Source organism: Diadema antillarum, unplaced genomic scaffold, assembly GCF_040938485.1.
Source record: "Diadema antillarum isolate AM-2024a unplaced genomic scaffold, OU_Dant_1.0 seq00000751_RagTag, whole genome shotgun sequence".
Taxonomy (NCBI): Eukaryota; Metazoa; Echinodermata; class Echinoidea; order Diadematoida; family Diadematidae; genus Diadema; species Diadema antillarum.
This window is the reverse complement of record NW_027271645.1, coordinates 34790-53076: the sequence shown is the minus strand read 5'-3', so window position 1 is coordinate 53076 and position 18287 is coordinate 34790. Positions and strand designations below refer to the sequence as shown.

Genomic DNA, 18287 nt, shown 5'->3' with positions numbered 1-18287 from the left:
CTTTCAAAATCAGATGTGAAAACAGAGTTATGACAGACTTTAATAATAAAATGGAAAAAAAAAGAGAGTTCATCCAAAAAGCAGTGCAGTGCAAGCATACATACATACATCACGTAACAAGGAATCGCAGGTCAACGGGGACGGAGGTCAGAGGTCAGGTAAGAGGAGGATTCAGGTCAGTGTTCCTCCCACAATGCACGGGAGGGCTTTCATGCTTAGGCTCCTTCCCCAGGCTTTCAAGTGAAAAAGGTTAGTCAATATGCACGGCAGCAGCTTTTCCTTTTCTGTTTTTCTCCCCACTTTGGTTTTACCCTTTCGGCTTCGGCTCCGGCGCCGGCGAAGTCTCATGAGGGAGATTATCCTACGCACAAGAAAAACCCTCCAAAGGAAGAACTCTGTGAAAAGATTCAATTGTGATTTTTTTCTTGACAGGTGTCATGAAGGACCGGCTACTTCTTTCAAGCTATATATAGGTCCAGATGAAAGGACGGCATGTGATGGTGATGATTGTCGATTTTGGTCTCTAATGAACTGAATATGACACAAGCGCTGGTACAAGTCACTGGCAGCCGATAGGATTACATTTTTTTTTTAATCAAAGAAGTTAGGACAAAGATGATGGATAGGTATACATATGGAGCACTGATCAGTCATGGAAATACAACTTCAAGCAGCTAGCTAGATGCTAAAGATGGAAATGCTTTGAATACGGAATATGGTTTTAAAAGTTTGGAAGCACGGTATTCTCAACTGTACTGACTTTTTTGCTAAATCTCCCAAAGATGATCAACAAGTCCCCCTCAAAAATTAATTGTTAATTCTTCTACTGGTTTGAAAAGCTTTTTTTTTTTTTGAATTCTAAGACATGAAACTAACAAGAAAATGGAAAAAAAGAAACACATGACAATATTCTTATTGTATTCTGTCAAAAAAAAGAGGTAAAGTTGCTCTTTCAATTTTTTTCTACGATGTAGCTAAAGCTGATGACACAACATGAAATCAAGGGTGTAGGACTAAGGTATTCAACCACCACTGAATACCAAGACTTTTCTTTCTTTTGTGCTATTTTATCACTAACATGTTGCTTGACAATCAATGTCAAGTTTATCAATTGAAAACAAAGGCAAATTCAGACATAGTGTGAAAAGGCTGTGAGAGAGGTCACGCCACATCTACTATAAAGTTCACCATCACCAGAAAACCACTTCAATTTAGTGGTATAGATTTAGCTCTTCCTAATAGAATAAATCAAAATTTCCAGAGGAAGATAAATAATAAGCTTAACAAATTCACTATAGGACTTTTTAAAAATAATTATCATTGTGCTTCAATCATACAATGCATTTGCCATCAATTATTAATCTATGTCATTTTGTTGTCTGTTTATTTATCTACAGTTATCTACATACTCCATCTACAGTCCGGTTTTAGTCCGTTGAAATCTGACAACTCGAATAGTACTCACTTGAAAACAAAGATGAATTAGTACAAAATGGATAGTAAAGATATATGATATGCTACAAACAAGTTTACATATGGATATAGAGATGAGACATAAGAAATGCATATATATATGAATAAATATATCAATACTTGTATATACAATGTTGGTACATGCAGATGAAAGGAATTATATTATTTTATTTTCACTAAGAAGCAGACATGCTTCATGGAAGTTATGGGTGGCAATAATTCCAGCCCAGAAATGAACGGATTGATGTGTAAGTGAAGCTAAAAGGTTAGTATGCGAGGTTATTCAAGTGAGCAGCAGATGAAGGGTTAATATGGAAAGAGATGTTGCTCTATGATCCACTTGGCAAAGTAAAAAGGACTTGAAGAAGACTAGCACATGGGAGAGTAGTTTGACATGTTGCTCCATGATCCACTTGGCAAAGTAAAGGACTTGAAGGAGACTAGCACAAGGGAGAGTAGTTTGACATGTTGCTCTATGATCCACTTGGCAAAGTAAAAAGGACTTGAAGAAGACTAGCAAATGGGAGAGTAGTTTGACATTTTGCTCTATGATCACTTGGCAAAGTAAAAACGACTTGAAGAAGACTAGCACATGGGAGAGTAGTTTGACATTTACAATTAGAGCTGAGGCTAAATCTAATGCGACTAAGTCAGGGATGATTTTAGAAGTACATGAATGTAATACTGAGCACAAAGGCAGTTAGAACGGAAATGATCACCGTGATGGGTAGTTATGGTATATGGATAGTTGAACGTGATAGACAGCATAAAGATAACAGCTATCAAAAGAAACAAGACATACAATGCATGAGAGAGATACGATGATGAAAGAAATCAAGAAAAGAATACACAAAGATTCTGATTCTGATTTTGATTGGGATGTGAGCTCTAGGGCAAATAAGCATGAAAGAAACTCAGGAAGTAATAGCACTACTGAATAATAGTTACGTTGGTTGTAAAAGGGGGACAAAAAACAACAATTACAAAAATCCTCAGAGGAGCAAAAAAAAAAGGATTACAAATAAAACTACATCTCAAAGAATGCTAAGTCTGGGCACATTCAAAGTCTTGGAATCTGTGTTGCTGTTGTCTTTGATATCAAATTCAAAATGTTAAGGTCAAAGTACAAATATTTTACAAAATGTCTGAAAAATTTGGTAAAGCTGTAGAAGACTGGTGCATCTAGGTTATTTTTTCCTTGTTTGTTTTTTGTTATATCTAACCTAACAGATCCATTTTGACAGATTTTTTGAACAAACTACCCAAGAAAAAAAAAAAAAATCTAACACAATCAGTAAATTGACTGGTTCTACAGACCATTACAATTCTATGTTAGAATCAACCCCTGAGTTTTATTTGTTTGTTTGTTTGTTTTTGTGATTCTTCATTGTAAGGTTTTTTATTTTTATCTTTAATCTTGACAAACTTCATTACAAATAGATTGTGAATTTCACTCTTTGAACCATGTACAACAAATATCTAAGGTAGCTTATTTTGAACAAACATTACATGTGTATGCTCCCCCCCCCCCAAAAAAAAAGAAAAAAGAAAAAAAGAAAAAGAAAATAGACCTGCAGGATTTTGAAGAACTTCAGTTTGAAAATGAGATAGCAATGAAGCAAAAATCTAGGAATACTTCAAGGAGTAGCATATATTGAAATGATACAAAAACAAAAACAAAACTGAGATGAGTTTTTGCAGAAGAGCTGCTGCTACTATACTGTGGGATATCACTGTGCAAAAGTTTTATTCTTCAATTAATGTGGGTTAAAAAAAAGAAAGAGAAGGAAAAAAAGGAGATGATGGTAAAAGCTTTCTAACAAGAATATTTCAATGGTACAGAGAGGCTTCCTTATAATGAAAAATAAAAAGAATACTGCAATGCTCGGGAGAAGCTGAAATTGTGTTGATGACTTCCTAGAAGTGATTATTCACAATTTATTACAAAGGGACTGATCTGATTAAACATCTATCACACAACGTTAAATTTATGTTATATAATTTTGTAAATGACTCTATCATCAGTTGAATATCAGTCTAGTGTATGCTTCATTTTGGTTTCCTTTTCATCAAGTTTTATTTGAAAAGTAAAGCACTTCTAAATTTGTTCTATACTTCCACACTTAGTTTGTTCCTATTTGATAGCCTTTTAGCAAGGTGTCATCCATACTTTATCAAAACACAATTCTTGTCGAAAGGAAAGCTCAATTTCTGCAGAATATCACCTAATTAAAAGTATCTTTAAAAAAAAAACCTAAGTTAATTTTTGTATTACCTCTTCAATTAATTAGAAGAGAGTTTATGCAATGAAAAGTAGCAGAAACTATGTAAGGCTTTTTTCCATACTTGTTATATTTGCAAAGTGTGTTTACATCCCATTTGTTTCAAAACTTCTTACAATACGACTGGTTTGCAAAATTGAATCACTTTTTACTCATCGGATATTTTCCTATTTTGATTATACGCAAATCTAGCAGGTCACCCAGAATAAGGTCATCTTCATTGCCCTTTCCAGCGTAATATGGGACTGATGCAGAATGCAGGCTTAGATTTGAGCAGATGAAATTGATGGGATTGTAGAAAAAAGAGAATAATTCTTTAAAAAAAAATAAAAATGACAAACTGATTCTTCAGGATTCTCTCTCATAACTTCATGGCATCTACAGAAAATATTTTCTTTTCTTTCTTTTTTTCCTAAAGAGGAATAGTGGATTGTGAATGAAGTTCCATTGGTGAAGTGTTGAAAGGAAAAATTAAATAGAACAAGTCTCCAGTTTTTTGAGGGACTTGAAGCCACCGGGGGCCTTTTTGGCCTCCCCTTCAGATCTCGGTCTTGGATCGCGCGATCCTCGCAAAAATTTCCACTAAGGTAGAGGCCAATGTAATCTACAAGACCGTATAGTTAGATTTTTTCAAATTTTAATTTATGTATTTTATATCAATTAATTTATGCTAATTTATGCAATTTTTTTTTTTTTTTTTTTGCTTACAAATAAAAAAAATAAAGCTCCAAGACTTCTAATTTTCGGTGAACATATTCTTTTCAATACCCTCATCAATAATATTGAAGCAAAAATTCGGCTTAATAATTATTTCTTATGTATTTTATTGTTTATTGAATTTCTTTGTTTTTCTCCGTCAAAATTTGTCGCAGAAACTTTTTAAAGCATAATCAGGCTAAAATAAATCATTATCAGCCATTGAAAGTAAAAATATTAATTTTGATATGAATTAATTGCAAAAACACAATTCACATTGGATTTGTACACAAAATCATATTTTTGAAACCACCGGGGGCCTTTTTGGCCTCCCCTTCAGATCTCGGTCGTGGATCACGAAAATTTCCACTAAGGTAGAGGCCAATGTAATCTACAAGACCGTATAGTTAGATTTTTTCAAATTTTAATTTATGTATTTTATATTAATTAATTTATGCTAATTTATGCAATTTTTTTTTTTTTTTGTTGCTTACAAATAAGAAAATAAAGCTCCAAGACTTCTAATTTTTGGTGAACATATTCTTTTCAATATCCTCATCAACAATATTGAAGCAAAAATTGGGCTTAATAATTATTTCTTATGTATTTTATTGTTTATTGAATTTCTTTGTTTTTCACTTTTTGTTTTTATTGTTTTTCTCCGTCAAGATTTGTCGCAGAAACTTTTCAAAGCATAATCAGGCTAAAATAAATCATTATCAGCCATTGAAAGTAAAAATATTAATTTTTATAAGAATCAATTGCAAAAACACAATTCACATTGGATTTGTACACAAAATCATATTTTTGAGCAAATTTTGGGTCGACAAATTTTTTTTTTCAAATGGGCGTGGCTTCAAAACGGTATGTCCGGGAGCAACAAATTTGGTCTCAAAAGTTGCGCGATACTTGAAAGGAAAAAGTCATAAAATGGCGAGAGCATCACGCGAAACGTCAAGGGGGGGAATAGAGCTAAATTGTTTCTGTTAATATTTGTGTATACGCAATATAACTGTATGATCTACTGCAATGGATTTTAAGAATGTATTTGTTTACTTACTAAAGTTGTATATCTACCTTGGTTCAAGGAATGTTCTACTACTTTTTCTTCTGTTGAGACAGAGAAATACTAGGTTGATGTGTTGAGTGCTTTTGGAATCTAGCCTTCTCAAATCTAATCTTTGAGGTTAGCTCTTAGGGAAATGCGTTACTGAGAGAGAAAGAAAACAATGTGTTATACTAAACAAAAAATGAGAGCAGCAACGTATAATTTAAAGGGATAGGTTAGACGCTTTAGTGTGTGTGTTAGGAGGGCACTACTAACTCAGCAATCCACCCATGCAGCCTAGGGTAACGTCCGAGCTACCTCCAGAACTTCCTCCTCCGATTCCTCCTCCAACTCCTCCTCCTCCTCCTCCCATCCCTCCTCCGCTGTCCCCGTTCGGCCCGCTGGCCCCGGTGTCCGAGGCTGTGGACTGTGTCTTTGGCATCATTTTGCGGCAGCCCTGCGACTTACTGCGCCTCAGCTGGGAGGGGTCGTGGTTGTTTCGCGGCTTCACGCCGCCGCCACCGGCACTGCCGCCCCGCATGGCGCTGTTTCCCGTCGGACTGATGCAGACGCCATTTTGCTGTAATGACACACACAGCAAAAGGTCAATGAGAAATGGAACATCTCAGAATTAATTGCACCAAAATATAGGATAGGACAAAAAATGCTCCCTTTTCTTACATAAAAATTTTGGAATTACATGCAATATTGCTTCTTTGAATTCTCTTCCCCTGTATGTTATCCAAATAATTGTTTGTCATTTTTAACTCAATTCATTTCAACTAGGGGTGTACAATGTATTCATGCTATTAAAACATTTTGGGTCATAATCAGGCTTTTGAAACACATTTAGTTCAAATCATGGTTGCATCCTGACTCATTTTTGATATAAATGACATTTCAAAATGCTGATGCAAAATGCACTAAGAGGTGCCTTTACAATCGATGATACTCTCTACACAAGATAAAATGGGGAAGCATAAATGCAAATTACATTTTACAATTGGCAATTCTCTCTGAATGCACTTAACGGGGAAGCATCAACACAAAATCGCCTATAGGCCCTAAAGACGTTTATTCTGATGTCAAATTAATGCCATGCTCATTCAGGTGAAGTAAACATGTATGCTGAACAGCTCACTACAATAGAGATTTATAGTTTTTAAACAATTCGCAGTGCATGTACATGAAATTGGCTCTTTCTCAAGCTCGGAAAAACCGAGCATGAACAGCACCCCTGTGAACAGCATTTTGAATCAGCGGTTTGGATCAGAGCTTCAAAATACTGATTCCACCTTTACAAAGAGAGCATAAATGCACCCTATAGCACTTTAAAAATGAACAGCACCAAGACCAACATCTTCATACACTGTACGAAACTGAGCATTTCCATATACACACACATGTGCACACAGACAAAAAAACAGAGTGGAGTTTTGAAACCGACCGACTCTCCGGCAATGTTGGCGCCCACGGGAGACCGGCACCGCTCCTGGTCCGACATGTACTGCTCCACGATGTCCCCGAGGCCCTGGGGCTGCGACTTGTTCTTCTTGGGCGACCGCGGGGTGCGCTGGTAAGGGTCCGCTGATCCGTACAGGTCCGGCGTGCCCATGTTCAGCAGGCACGTGCGCTGTAGGTAGTCGACAATTGCCAGCCCGTTGGTGGTGCCAAATGCCAGGCTGGGGGTTGGGGGTGGGGAGGGGAGATGCATGTAGGGGGAAGGAACAATTGAAATATTTAGTTAGAAGATCCCTTTCCATTCAAAATTTATTTCCTTGTTTATAACCACACAGAGCAAATGCCCGTCAGTACAACTTACAGCCTCATGGTGGTAGCAAATGCTTGGCCCATGGAAGAAAAAGAGATGCATGAAGTGACACCATTTCAGAAATGAAGATGGTGAAACAGTTTCCATTTGCAACTCTCCTTGTTGTTTCTGCTTTTTTTTTCTTCTTTCCTTTTCACATTCTTTCTAAACTGGCACTTGCACCCCTGTCATATGGAAAGCAAGAAAGTAACAAGTTCCCTTTTTGCTGCATTAGGGTCCTTCTGGTTCTAATCTCTTGTATATACATGTATATATTACCCCTGACCTCCATAAGATCCTGGTCCAAAGGGGTACTCACAGGCCGTAGGAGGAGCTGATTTCCACACAGGTGATGGTGGGAGGGGGCTCGCCGTCCACCCACAGCAGCTGGCAGCAGAGGTACGGTTGGAAGCCAACTCCCCGCTTGTGGGCCCCACCCTTCACCTTCAGGTTGGGCATGTTGTCCCACATCCCGTCCCCGCAGTGGTGGTGGTGGGTGTGGTGGTGCTGGTGGTGGTGGTGGTGGTGGTGAGAGTGGCCGTGGTGGGAGTGGGGGTGGTTGCTGGGGCTCGGGACCGGGGTGGTGGAAGAGGAGCTCTGGATCGGGGTGGAGGGCAGGGTTGCCGAGGCGACGCTGGAGGCGCTGACGGTGCTGGTGTTGCGCTTCAAGGGCGGGGCCGGCTGGGGCATCGACGGGGGCATCTCTGTCTCAGGTGTCTCCGGCTCCTCAGCCTCGTACACTATTGATATGTCTAACGTCTGGTGGCATGTAACAAGGCAACATGGAAAGCATCCACTGAAGTACAATCACTGTTTAGCCCTACAGCAATCTACTGGAAGTTATTTTGAATCAATCAATTTTCATTCAAAGGAGCTTGTAAGTTTCACAGTGTGACAGACAAAGTCAAAGGATAATAGGCTCGCCACATCTGAATACTTGACCATTGAGCCTAAAGGCTCCATAAATATTTATCTACATGACATCGGCAGTAGTGATAAAAGTGCATTGTTTTGGCTGCATCAGTATTGGATAAATTGTGCTTTGAGTATCAGGGTTGAAAGTTTTGTTACAATCAATCACAACATCGCTCCTAATCAAGTGCAACATACACAATTATTACACCCAGAAGAGCATTATAAAGCAAATGCAACATATTTGAATATCTTTCTCTCATTGACCTTTCAACAGATACATTGTACAAGGACATACATAGGAACAAAACAAAAAACAATGTCAGATTTTGTGCCAGACTGTGTACAAAATACTAGAGGTCAATACAATAAGTCTGTTGATAGTGCATGTGTGCATGCGTTTGAGGCTTTCATACCGGAAGCTCTGCAGACACCTCAATCTTGCTGAAGCGGTAGATGAGAAGGTGACCGCTGGCCCCGGCCACGCACAGCGTCCGGCTCTCCGTGCAGAGCTTGACCAGCTGGATGGCGAAAGGGTCGTCGTCGCCGTCCAGCGTCTTGGCCTGCTTGGCCTTCTCGAAGACCTTGGCAGTCTTGAGTTTGTACAGGACTTGGAGCATGACTAGGAGGCGGGCGGGACAGAAGAAAAGTGCAATTGATTTACAAATTGCCCTACAACCGCATAAATAAGCACACACTATTTGTGTTTTAGTAGTGGCCATGATAAAAAAAAAAAAAAAAAAAAAAATCATGGCCATAGATATTTGGGTTGGATATTAACCAATGATCTGATTACCGAACAGGCGTCACATCCATTTGACTACTACAGTACTCCTTTATTAAGCGAGAAAAGTGAAAATACGTTAAATTTTCTTTACATTTTCTATGCATCGTTCTACACGTGTGACATCACAAGCTGTAGTAGTACTTCATATCCAGCGATGGCAGCACTGAAACTTTAAAAATTCAAAATTTTTGAAAGGATTGTCCGATTTTCCTGAAACTTCTACTAATTGTGCTTTATCAATATTGCTGCATTGTCACAATTCACATGTATATGAATGTGAACTTGTCCTTTAATGAATGAAAACTTAGAACTTCCTATACACATGAATATATCTGTGACGGAAACATGGGAGCTGTCGATCTAGCTACATTGTATAGATGAATCAATATCTAAGGATTCACCACCACATATAGGGGTTCGCTGTAATGTCTCTCTCTATTCTCCTATCTCTCTCCTACTTTCCCAGCTAGGTAATGATCTACAAATTTCTCAGCGATACCTTACCTTGCGAGGCATCCCAGAACTTGATGGATCCATCCGCATGACTGAAAGGAGGCAGATAAGAGAGAGACCATGCTTAAAACATACTGCTGGCAAAACGGTATCAAGATCATCTTGAGCACAATCTGATCTCATTCTGAGGCTCTGCAACCATAGCGACCGTCAGCATGTGTATCCCATCCCATTAGCAACATCATCATCATCATCATCACCACCACTACCACAAGTGCAACCACTCAAGCCATCCACTACTGCTGCAGCAGACCAGCCATTTCTTCTGCCAGATGTCACAGCTAATGTGGACACCATCCCTTGGAACCTGCACATCATCATCATCATCATCATCATCATCACCATCACTGCCACGCCCCTTCATCCCGACCCATTTTGTCACCTCTGTGACCATCCTCACTCCCCCTCACCTCTCCCTGCACACTTTCCCCATCCCTCTCTCCCTCTCTTTCCCCTCTACTCTCATCTCTATCTCTCTTTGTCTCTGTCTGTCTGTTTCTCTCTTCCTCTGCCTCCTCTGCCTCCTCTTCTTCTTCCTCCTCCTCCTCTCCTCGTCCTCTCCATCCTCCTAATCCTCATCCTTCTAGACTCACCCAGTGATGATGATTTCTTGGTCACTGCTCCCACCTGATCCCCACTCGCCTCCTTTCACCGGCCAATTCTAATGCATCAAAAGAGATGAGGGGGTCGGGGTGGGGTGGGGTTGGGAAATGATGGACCGGCAGAGATGGTAGGGAGAGAAAAATCTCACAGGTTAGTCTTGAATCCAGACTCTATTCTCATACAACATATTCTCATTGGCCCGAATTCGTGAAGGTGGTTTAGATTTAGTCCATGGACTAAAATAAGCATGAAATAGGTGTATCAATGTGTGTTTTTGTTACTGGACGACCATTGGCATACGGACTTTGTGGCAAGGACATGTCCAATGTACTTACACAGAAGAGATTTGCATAAACCATGGTCTAACTTTAAACCACCTCATGAATTCCCACCACTGTTGTTGGGCTTCAAATTGCTTTTGGGTGGTGACTGCTTACATGCCAATGTGTACGTAATAATTACGCTAAGATTCCACAATGAAGCAAATACTGCATATGCCATAAATTTTGTGAGGTTTTTATTTCGCAAATTTTGCGAGTCAGGTGCTACATTTTATTTGGGCATTTAACAACATCCCAAAATTTCAACTCTAATCTCAACATGAATGTGACACGCACACCTACACTGTACATTTCTTTGTTGATTACTGTACTTCATGATCGCAAAGTCCAACTTTGCGAGAAAAAAAAATTAGACTCCATGAAAACATGGCATACTCAGTGGTACTGCAGGTGAAATCAGTTTCTATTACCGTAACCCATGGAGGATGAAATTTGTTTTGTTTTGTTTTGGGGTTTTTTTTTTGCAAGCTGGGTCAGCTTCCACATGGGGCTAATCCCAGAAGTTGCAAAACTACTAGCTCAGAGTTGACATATAATCATAGATGTTTGTCATAGAGCAAGCCAGTAAATACTGTACATGAGAACATGTACCTGAAATAGGATGCATTAAAGTTATGATAAATTGACTGCATTGCAGTGCTACAGTCCACATCTCCTGGCATAAAGGAACATGCATTTTACACTGGGTTGTCTGGCTTATATGGCTGTGGAGTCCATTCATTTTGCAAAGATGCATTATTGCCTAGCAACCAACATCACAAGAGGTCTCCCCCTAGGTGGAAAGAATTAACAGTAAACCGAATGCTTTAGGATTCAATCATAGGCCCACGGTTGCTCATTGCCTTGAACACCAGAGCCTTGTGCAGAAATCTCAGAAGGTGGCTGCCTCTAGTGAAAGTTTACAAGATCACACTATTAAGATCAGACACGAAGATACAAACATACCAACAGAAACAAAAAACAGAAGAAATGTTAAGGAATAAAGTTTGTACAGTTTGAAAGTCAGCAATCTTACTGACATTCAGAGCTGAAAGTCACACCAGAAGTGACCAACACACGATTGCCAACGATTTATACAAAAGAACACCTGAATTCACCTTGGAGGATGTGGTAAGACATACTACAATGTGATGTCCTTGATACTTATAGCCAATTTAAAGGACAAGTTCACCTTCATAGACATGTAGATTGACTGAATGCAGCAATATTAGAAGAACACATCAGTAAGAGTTTGAGGAGAATGGGACAATCCATTGAAAAGTTATGAATTTTTGAAGTTCCTGCTCAGTTACTGCTGGATGAGAAGACTACTACAGCTGATGATGTCACATGTGTACAACAATATGAAGAAAATATAAAGAAAAATTCAACATATTTTCACTTTTCTTGCATAATAGGAGAACGCTTGACTTCCTTCTTTCAGAAGACAGGGGGAATAATATTATCCTTACCATACGTCAGTGACAAGTTGAGGAAAAGCGTACTCTTTTCAAAAAGTAAAATTTTGTGAAATTCTCTTTATATTTTCCTTATATTGTTCTACACATGTGACATCATACACTGTAGTAGTCTTCTCATCCAGCAGTGACTTCCAAGATACTTTAAAAATTCATAACTTTTGAACGGATTGTCCGATTCCCCCCAAACTTTCCCTGATGTGTTCTGCTAATATTGTTGAATTCACTCAATCCACATGCATATGAAGGTAGACTTGTCCTTTAACCCATTGAGGACAGGCTGATTTTGCTACAACACGCATTTCCCATAAACATCTGCCCGAGTATACTCGGGACTCGTCCTCAACGGGTAAAAAAAAAATTGACCATATATGTCAGTCAAGGTGAGAAGGAAGGAAAAAAAATGAGTCATTTCACCACAAAGAAAAAAACCCGTCTGATCAAAAATACCACAGTCATGCAACAAAGATGACTAGTTTTTGACTAACTTAAGGTGACTAACTGCCACGTAGATGGTCATCACTGCTGTGAATAGTGTGATATCATTCTGATTTCTCTTTTTCGCCAATTAATTACTTTTATTTGATAGCATAAATTCACCCAACATTCCATGCAAGTATTCCTCATGGCATAATTCGCCTTGCTGTGGCTCAAAATGACACCTCAGGCTGACTTTCTCAATTGATGGAGGAATAAAAAAAATAAGAAAACCCATTCCCGACATCAAGACCCTAAAAATTATCTAGGCCACCGCAAAAACTGTGATGTGACATCTTAAGTTTTATGGAATGCATGAGTCAGCCAGGGCACACACTCGGGCTGAACTGCTGCACAGTCAGGCATGGCCAAATGCCGAACCCCCCCCCCCCCCCCAGGGGAAGGGGAAAAGCTAATGACATGAGAACGCCATGATATTTTTAACATTCCCTGAATCATTGATGGCTGAAAAGTACACGCTGACACCTCGGGAGAGCTACAACAAGGCAGATGGATGGGTGAGAGACAGAGAGAGAACGAGAGACAAAGAGCGAATGAGGATAGGAAAAACAGAGGAAAGAGGAAAGAGGGATGATGGAAAGATAGAGAGAATAGTCACATTCACACTGACAAAGTAGCATGATAATGATCGCCATTCAAATCTCAAGATTTCTTTTTTTTTTTTGCAAGTGTTCACACAAACAAAATAACAGGATGATGATCGTGATCCAAATCGAGAGATTTTTTGCAAAAGCATTCACACAGACAAAATAGAGAGACAATGATCGCGATTCAAATCTCAACATTTTTTTTTGCAAGTGTTCACACCGACAGAAACATGCCACTAATTGCTGATTGCCATAATTTGCCAATGAACTGCGCCTGGTGACCAAAGAATATATACATTGTACGTCCACGCAGTGCGCTTTACTGTGCACCCTTGCCCTGTACCCACTACAGTACTGTGGTGTGCACGCAGTTGTGATGTGCGCTTTGAATGAGGGGATAGAAAATCTTGAGATTGTTTGCTCTTGTGTTCACACACACACTCGATGATGCAAATTATTGTGATAATTCAGAAACAAGCACAAGAAGATTTGGATTGCGATAATGATCACGCTAATTATTGGGATTTTTGTGTCCATACAGGCAAAATTTCGACTGCAGTGCAAACCTTGAGATTCATATCCCTCTAATTTGCCTAAGTGTGAATCCTGCTTATGAGAAAGGATAGGAGAGAGAGAGAGAAAGAGAGAAGAGAAAGGGATGATGGCAAGAGAGACAGAACGAGAGAGGAGAGAAAGAAGAGAGAGATGATACAGAGAAAGCAAAGGGAGGAAATGACATATGAATGGAGAAAAGCAGAAGAGATAGAGAGAAAGAAAGAATTAGAGATGAGGTTAGAGAGGAAGGGGGAGAGATGGAAAGGACAGAGAGAAGAGGGAATATAGAGACAGATAAGAGAGAAAGAAGAGGGCAAAAAGAGAGATGGGAAATAAGAGGTAGAGAGAAATATGGTATAAACACAGACAAGACGTACAAAGAGGAAGCGGTGAAAGCTTGAAGATAGAGCTAATGGAGTGAGGAAGACAACATGCAGGTACGTAGCATCTATTTATAGAATTCTTTTTTTTATTCTCTCTCTTGAGAATCACATGAGGGTATCGACTTCCTCTTCCCTCTGCAAGAGGTGAAAGAACAGAATCCCGCTGACGCAGCCTTCGGGAGAAAACGAAACAATCACGTCTCTCTTTTCAGGAAAGAGTCGACTGTTTGTGATCTGATCAAACGAGTGTACCGTCATCCAAACAAAATGAAGCTCTGAGCTGACAAAACCAAAGATTTTTTTTTTTTTTTTTTGGGGGGGGGATGTGGTGCAGAGAAGTAGAAGTGCCTAAAAATTTGGTTTTTTGTTATCACTCAATATCCTCTGATTCACTAGTTCCTTAAGAAGTTGGGTCATTCCATGGGGTTGGGTCTTCTCTAGATTTTCATGTTGTGTAGGGAATAAAAGTCATATTCTGAAAAATTTATCAAATAATTGTCCGTGGTTTGCAGTTATTCTTGGAGAGAAATGTGTGAAGAATTATTTGATGAAAAAAAAACAAGCCTGTGTACAAATGTATTTTGTCTATGACTGTTTCACTCATGATGTCCCATGGTTTTTTTGTGGTTTATGTTGTGACATAAATATATGCCATTTTCATGGCAATGTAAAACAGGAATATACAACCTTTCAGCATTATGCCTATCATAATTAAGAGAGGCAAGGTGACTTCTACAAAGACTATAAGGCACATAAACATTTGTAACAAAATAAGAACACCAGAGCATCTTCAAGCAACCTCATACCTATGTTACAAACGATGTCCATGGCAATTTTTGTTGTAACATAGGTATAGCATGGTTTTACATACACTTCCAATCATAATATGATTAGAAACTTTATTTCTATAATGAGATTTATATTTCAGGAGTATTCTTATCCAAAAATTAGCATCAAAATCCTCAAAATAAACGAGAAAATACGGAACATATCACTGTACTTCAGTGTGATGTCCGGCCTCTTCGTGTTACGTAGGTAAGGAAAGACGCTCTCGCGATAAAAAGAAGAGCTACTAACTTCAGCAATCGTATTCATGTCACTGGCAGTCCTCCCCCAATGGCAGGAAAACTACTCACAGCCAATATACACCTACCTGGACAGCGCAAGATCTGTTTTTCTGCCGTTGTCCATGTAACGTAGGTACAGGAGTTTTAATGTTTCTGATGTCAATTGGTAAGCTTTTACGCTATTTTATGAAAATAATAACATTTGTCATATTCTGTAACTCTATTAGAGGAAAAAAAAACGACATCTATACCTCTGAACTGGCCAAAAATACTGTGGACGATGATACTGTAGTCCCACATACTGAGATATTTGTTACAGGTTCATGTTCATAATTTTGATTGCCAAATTTTCCGTCCATGCCGGTCTCTGCAAAAGGAGCATATATTCCTCTCTTAGAAAACCATACAAAAGTATATCAGTGTATCTTCACTGCAATATAAAATTGTTTTACCTCCCGATTATTGTGAATTTTTGGACTCTTTTGTCATTAGGTATCTACCAAGGTAGACGTGCTAGAGTTAGTATTAATCACTATATACTAGTTGGAAAACGTAGATGTCCAGACTGCATCTGAACTAGAGAAATAGAGTTTGCCTTATTTTGCTGGTGATATTGAGGGAACTAGGAGCTGTGAAATTCTTTCTCTTTAACAGATTTACTTCGAAAATGTCAATGTTTTCCTTCCAAGATTTCACTGACCTGTTAGATGCTCTGATGAAGTTGTTAACATTTCACAAAGATTCACCATTTCCATTCCATGTTCACCCAAGTGTGAAGTCTCAAAGCTAAAATGCCAGTGTCCTATTCAGTTTGGGTGGGTAGTGGGTAGGAAAGGCTTCAATAAAATTATGAACCCCAATCAAAATTGGACTATTATTGCTCTACACTATCATTCAAAAAGAGGGCGACAATTTCGATGGGGGATGAATATAAAATAGGGCCTAGTATTATTTTGGGAGTCTATTAAGGACCATAACCGTAACCGTAACCCTGACCCTAGCCCTAACCTTAGCTAGGACACTGGGGGCAGCAACCTGCCCTTCCTACAGTGTAGCTTGCATCTGAAAACAAGTTTTTAGCATAGAGTATGAAAATGATATTTTCCTATGTTTTGCATGCTATATTATTATCATTAATATTTACATCATCTTAAGCATAACCCATTTTTTTTTTTTCAATTTTGGTGGGAGGTACACATGGAACTCTAGCTAATGGGTATGCCAAGAGGTAGAAATGTAAGCAAAATTGTTAAAATTATTTAATTCCATTCATAAACACACAGATACATCAACAGGAATATATAGTCAACCCCGACAAAAATTTTCTTTTATTTTTTTTATTCTATTTCTCTTTACACCTTTTGTTCAGTTTGTCGGTGAATCTGCCATGGCTCCTCCTCTACCACCGCTACATGTTAAACTACATGAAAGAGTGAAAAGGACACATCCACAGCACTCCACAAACAGAGAGGAAGCCGACAAAGCAACACCCAAGAAGAGCGAATGTAACAAACTAGACAAGAAGAAAACTGCACAGAGGGAAAATGGACAGAAGAAAAACAAAAATCGAGGGCTAAATGGACATTGGACAAAAGAGCAGAAATTAATTTCAAACAAAGAACATGGAGAAGACAAGAAGACTTGTCTGATTTCTCTTTATTAGTTTTCTTAGTTAGTTGACAACTAGTTGATGATGTTGTTAGTGTATATTAGGTCAAATTGTGTAAAGCTTCACTTTCTTCTTCTTCTTCTGATTAAGTCTGCCTTCTTTCATATCAGAGTTACAAAGAATTGAAGTCTGTGTAACATAGGTATTGTTCCACAGGTGTGCAGTAGATATAATTCCAAAGAACTGTTACAATAGTGTTATTTGTGGGAACATACATAAAGTCTATATGTGTAGGTTTTAACATCTCGCACCACAATAAAGGAAATCAGTTGATATGTCGTAGTGTACCTATGTTACAAAGACATACTGTCTGTGTAACATAGGTAGTACACCGTGGGCGAGGTTGTTGTCTGAAAACCCCTGATTATAACAATAAAATCATGTTTTCACTTGAATACCCATACAAATCACTTGCTTCAATTGTGGTGCTTTTAAGAATATTGTCATTGTGTCACTCTTGATGAAAAAGTTAAACCTTTGATTGAAATTGTTAATGGTTTGTAGAAAAAAACATGTTAATAAAAGTGGCTTGCAGTTGACATCAGAACATACAATCTTACTAATAATGATCTCATGCGCCTGTTAAATAACATGTTGATGTGCTATGGACGAAAAAAACGTGGATGTGTTCATTGTTATCATTTCAGAACACAAAATGATGAAGGATGTCAACAAATGAAGTCCGTGTAACATAGGTATTTTGCCATACCTGTTTACCCATGCTGACTGAAAGTGTGCGAAGTAATAAACAGATTTCTAGTGGAATATGTTGAAGAATGGGAGTAACAAATCATGGGGAAAAAGGAAATTTCAATTTACCCAACTTGAATTTTCAACTTGTATGTCACAATTTCAGTCCCAACCCCATGGAATTACCCAGTTACTTTCGAGTTGGAATGGCTCATCCTGAAGTGAACCCCTCCCCCTTTTTGTTTTCTTTTGAATACATATGATGGGATCGGTAAAATTCTCTCTAAGCAACTGCACATGATCCACCATGGCACCCCATGAGAACATCAATCAATTCTTCCACTTAAATTTTGCAGTCAAAAGAGGTCAAAAAGACATCATCCAACAATTAAGATGAGAATAAAATCTAAGAAATATGATAAAAAATCAATTACAGAAGAGTAAGTATATCAAAAGAGAGCAAATACAAACAGTAATGAATATGCAAAATCAATGACATAAATAGAAAACAATGAAAAAGAGAGAGATCGAGAAAGAGAAATTGATGGCAAGAAACAGAAGGACAGAGAAAGGGAGGAGGGAAAGAAGGAGAAAGAAAGAGAAAATTCATAAGGATAACAACAACAAGAACAACAAAGAACTGAGGGGGTTACCAAATTAGGGGGCAATAAACTTTTCAACACAACAAGATAGGAAAAAATTTGGTTTCCAGGTCTGAATTACAAAGAAGACACACACACATTTTAAAAAGAAGAGAAAACAGATGCAGAAGAGGAAGCAGCAGCAGATGCAGAAGAAGAAGAAGAAGAAGAAGAAGAAGAAGAAGAAGAAGAAGAAGAAGAAGAAGAAGACGAAGAAGAAGAAGAAGAAGAAGAAGAAGAAGAAGAAGAAGAAGAAGAAGAAGAAGAAGAAGAAG

The 18287-nt window shown here is 38.5% G+C and overlaps 1 protein-coding gene across 1 annotated transcript in view; it reads right to left on the bottom strand.

Annotated features, from left to right (window-relative positions):
- The window catches only part of LOC139738515 (syntaxin-binding protein 5-like), a 73866-nt gene that overhangs the window by 23316 nt on the left and 32263 nt on the right, over positions 1–18287 (bottom strand). Inside the window, exons 10-15 of the mRNA XM_071649139.1 lie at positions 10115–10182; positions 9513–9553; positions 8638–8843; positions 7629–8068; positions 6947–7181; positions 5776–6079 (exon numbers count right to left, since the gene is read on the bottom strand). Coding sequence (XP_071505240.1) covers positions 5776–6079; positions 6947–7181; positions 7629–8068; positions 8638–8843; positions 9513–9553; positions 10115–10182 — 1294 coding nt within the window. The remainder of the gene's footprint in view (positions 1–5775; positions 6080–6946; positions 7182–7628; positions 8069–8637; positions 8844–9512; positions 9554–10114; positions 10183–18287) is intronic.